This window comes from Corvus kubaryi, unplaced genomic scaffold (genome assembly GCF_017639235.1).
Source record: "Corvus kubaryi isolate FWS band 111438036 unplaced genomic scaffold, C.kubaryi_AGA036_p1.0 36698, whole genome shotgun sequence".
Classification (NCBI taxonomy): domain Eukaryota; kingdom Metazoa; phylum Chordata; class Aves; order Passeriformes; family Corvidae; genus Corvus; species Corvus kubaryi.
Genome location: NW_024580922.1, coordinates 8,782 through 10,130, shown reverse-complemented (window position 1 = coordinate 10,130; position 1,349 = coordinate 8,782). Strand labels below are relative to the sequence as shown.

General features: G+C 71.2%; 1 protein-coding gene across 1 annotated transcript in view; it reads right to left on the bottom strand.

The window, feature by feature from the left end:
* LOC121660620 (dysferlin-like) overlaps nucleotides 1-1,349 on the bottom strand; it is a gene marked incomplete at its 3' end in the record, with an annotated part of 6,008 nt that overhangs the window by 1,252 nt on the left and 3,407 nt on the right. Inside the window, exons 10-12 of the mRNA XM_042020026.1 lie at nucleotides 689-820; nucleotides 456-611; nucleotides 284-375 (exon numbers count right to left, since the gene is read on the bottom strand). Coding sequence (XP_041875960.1) covers nucleotides 284-375; nucleotides 456-611; nucleotides 689-820 — 380 coding nt within the window. The remainder of the gene's footprint in view (nucleotides 1-283; nucleotides 376-455; nucleotides 612-688; nucleotides 821-1,349) is intronic.

The window sequence follows — 1,349 nt, the reverse complement described above, 5'->3', positions numbered from 1 at the left end:
CCCCCCCCCCCCCCCCAGTGCCCTCCTCTCAGTGCCAGGACCCCCCAGCCCAGCGCCACCCTGGGGGTGACACTGCCACGGGCCACCCTCCCCGGGGTGACACTGCCATGGGCCACCCTCCCCGGGGTGACACTGCCACCAGCCACCCTCCCCGGGGGTGACACTGCCACCGGCCACCCACCCTGGGGGTGACACTGCCACGGGCCACCCACCCCGGGGTGACACTACCATGGGCCACCCACCCTGGGGGTGACACTGCCACCGGCCACCCCCCCGGCCCTACCTGCCAAAAACGGGCTCCAGGGTGTTGGGCACGTACCGGTCCCGCTCTCCCAGCGTCTTCTTGCCCAGAGCCACCCGCACGTAGGGATCGCTCTGGGGCAGGGAGGGGACACCGGGGTGGCACCGCGCACGGGGCCCTGCCCGGCGCCCCGGGGGTCCCGTGCTGTCCTTACCAGCCCGGTGACATCGCGAGGGGACAGGTCGAAGGCCCGCACGATGTAGACCCGCACCAGGCACTCCTGCGGTTTGCTGGGCGGCAGCCGCTGGAAGCAGCGGGCCGGGGGGGACACCCCGGGCTCCTCGGGCACGGGGTAGATGCGGAAAAGCCCCTGAGAGACCCCTCTGTATCCCCCCCCGGGGGTCCTGCCCCGGTCCCGCGGTCCCACGGGGTGGGGGTCTCACCCACCTTGAAGCTGCCCACGGGCTCGGGGTGCTGCCCGGGCAGGGGGGGACGGCCCGGTTTGTAAAGGGGGAAGGTTTGGCAGAAATCCTGCAGCCCCTCGAACTCGGGCACCGCCTCCAGCTCGCAGCCGTAGATCTGCGGGGCCGGGCCCGGCCTTGGGTCATCCCCGCGCCCAGCCCGGCCACTGCCCCCAGCCCCATCGTGGGGCTTCTCCTCACCGCAGCCCCGGCCCCTTCCTCATCCCTGTTCCCATTCCAGCTTCATCCCCATCCTTGCCCCCATCCCACTGTCGTTCCCATCCCGTCTTCATCCCCATCCCCGTCCCCACTCCCTCCTCGTCCCCGTCCTTGTCCTCGTCTTGTTTTCAGTCCTGACCTCGTCCTCACCCACCCCTTCCCTCCTCCCTGTCCTCAGCCCGTTTCCATCCCCGTCCTGTCCCAATCCCCACCTCATCCCCGTCCCCGTCCCTGTCCCCGTCCCCATCCCCGTCCCCATCCCTGTCCCTGTCCCCGTCCCTTGTCCCCTGTCCCCATCCCTGTCCCTGTCCCCGTCCCTGTCCCCATCCCCATCCCTGTCCCCATCCCTGTCCCTGTCCCCTGTCCCCATCCCTGTCCCCATCCCTGTCCCCATCCCCGTCCCCGTCCCCATCCCTGTCCCCATCCCC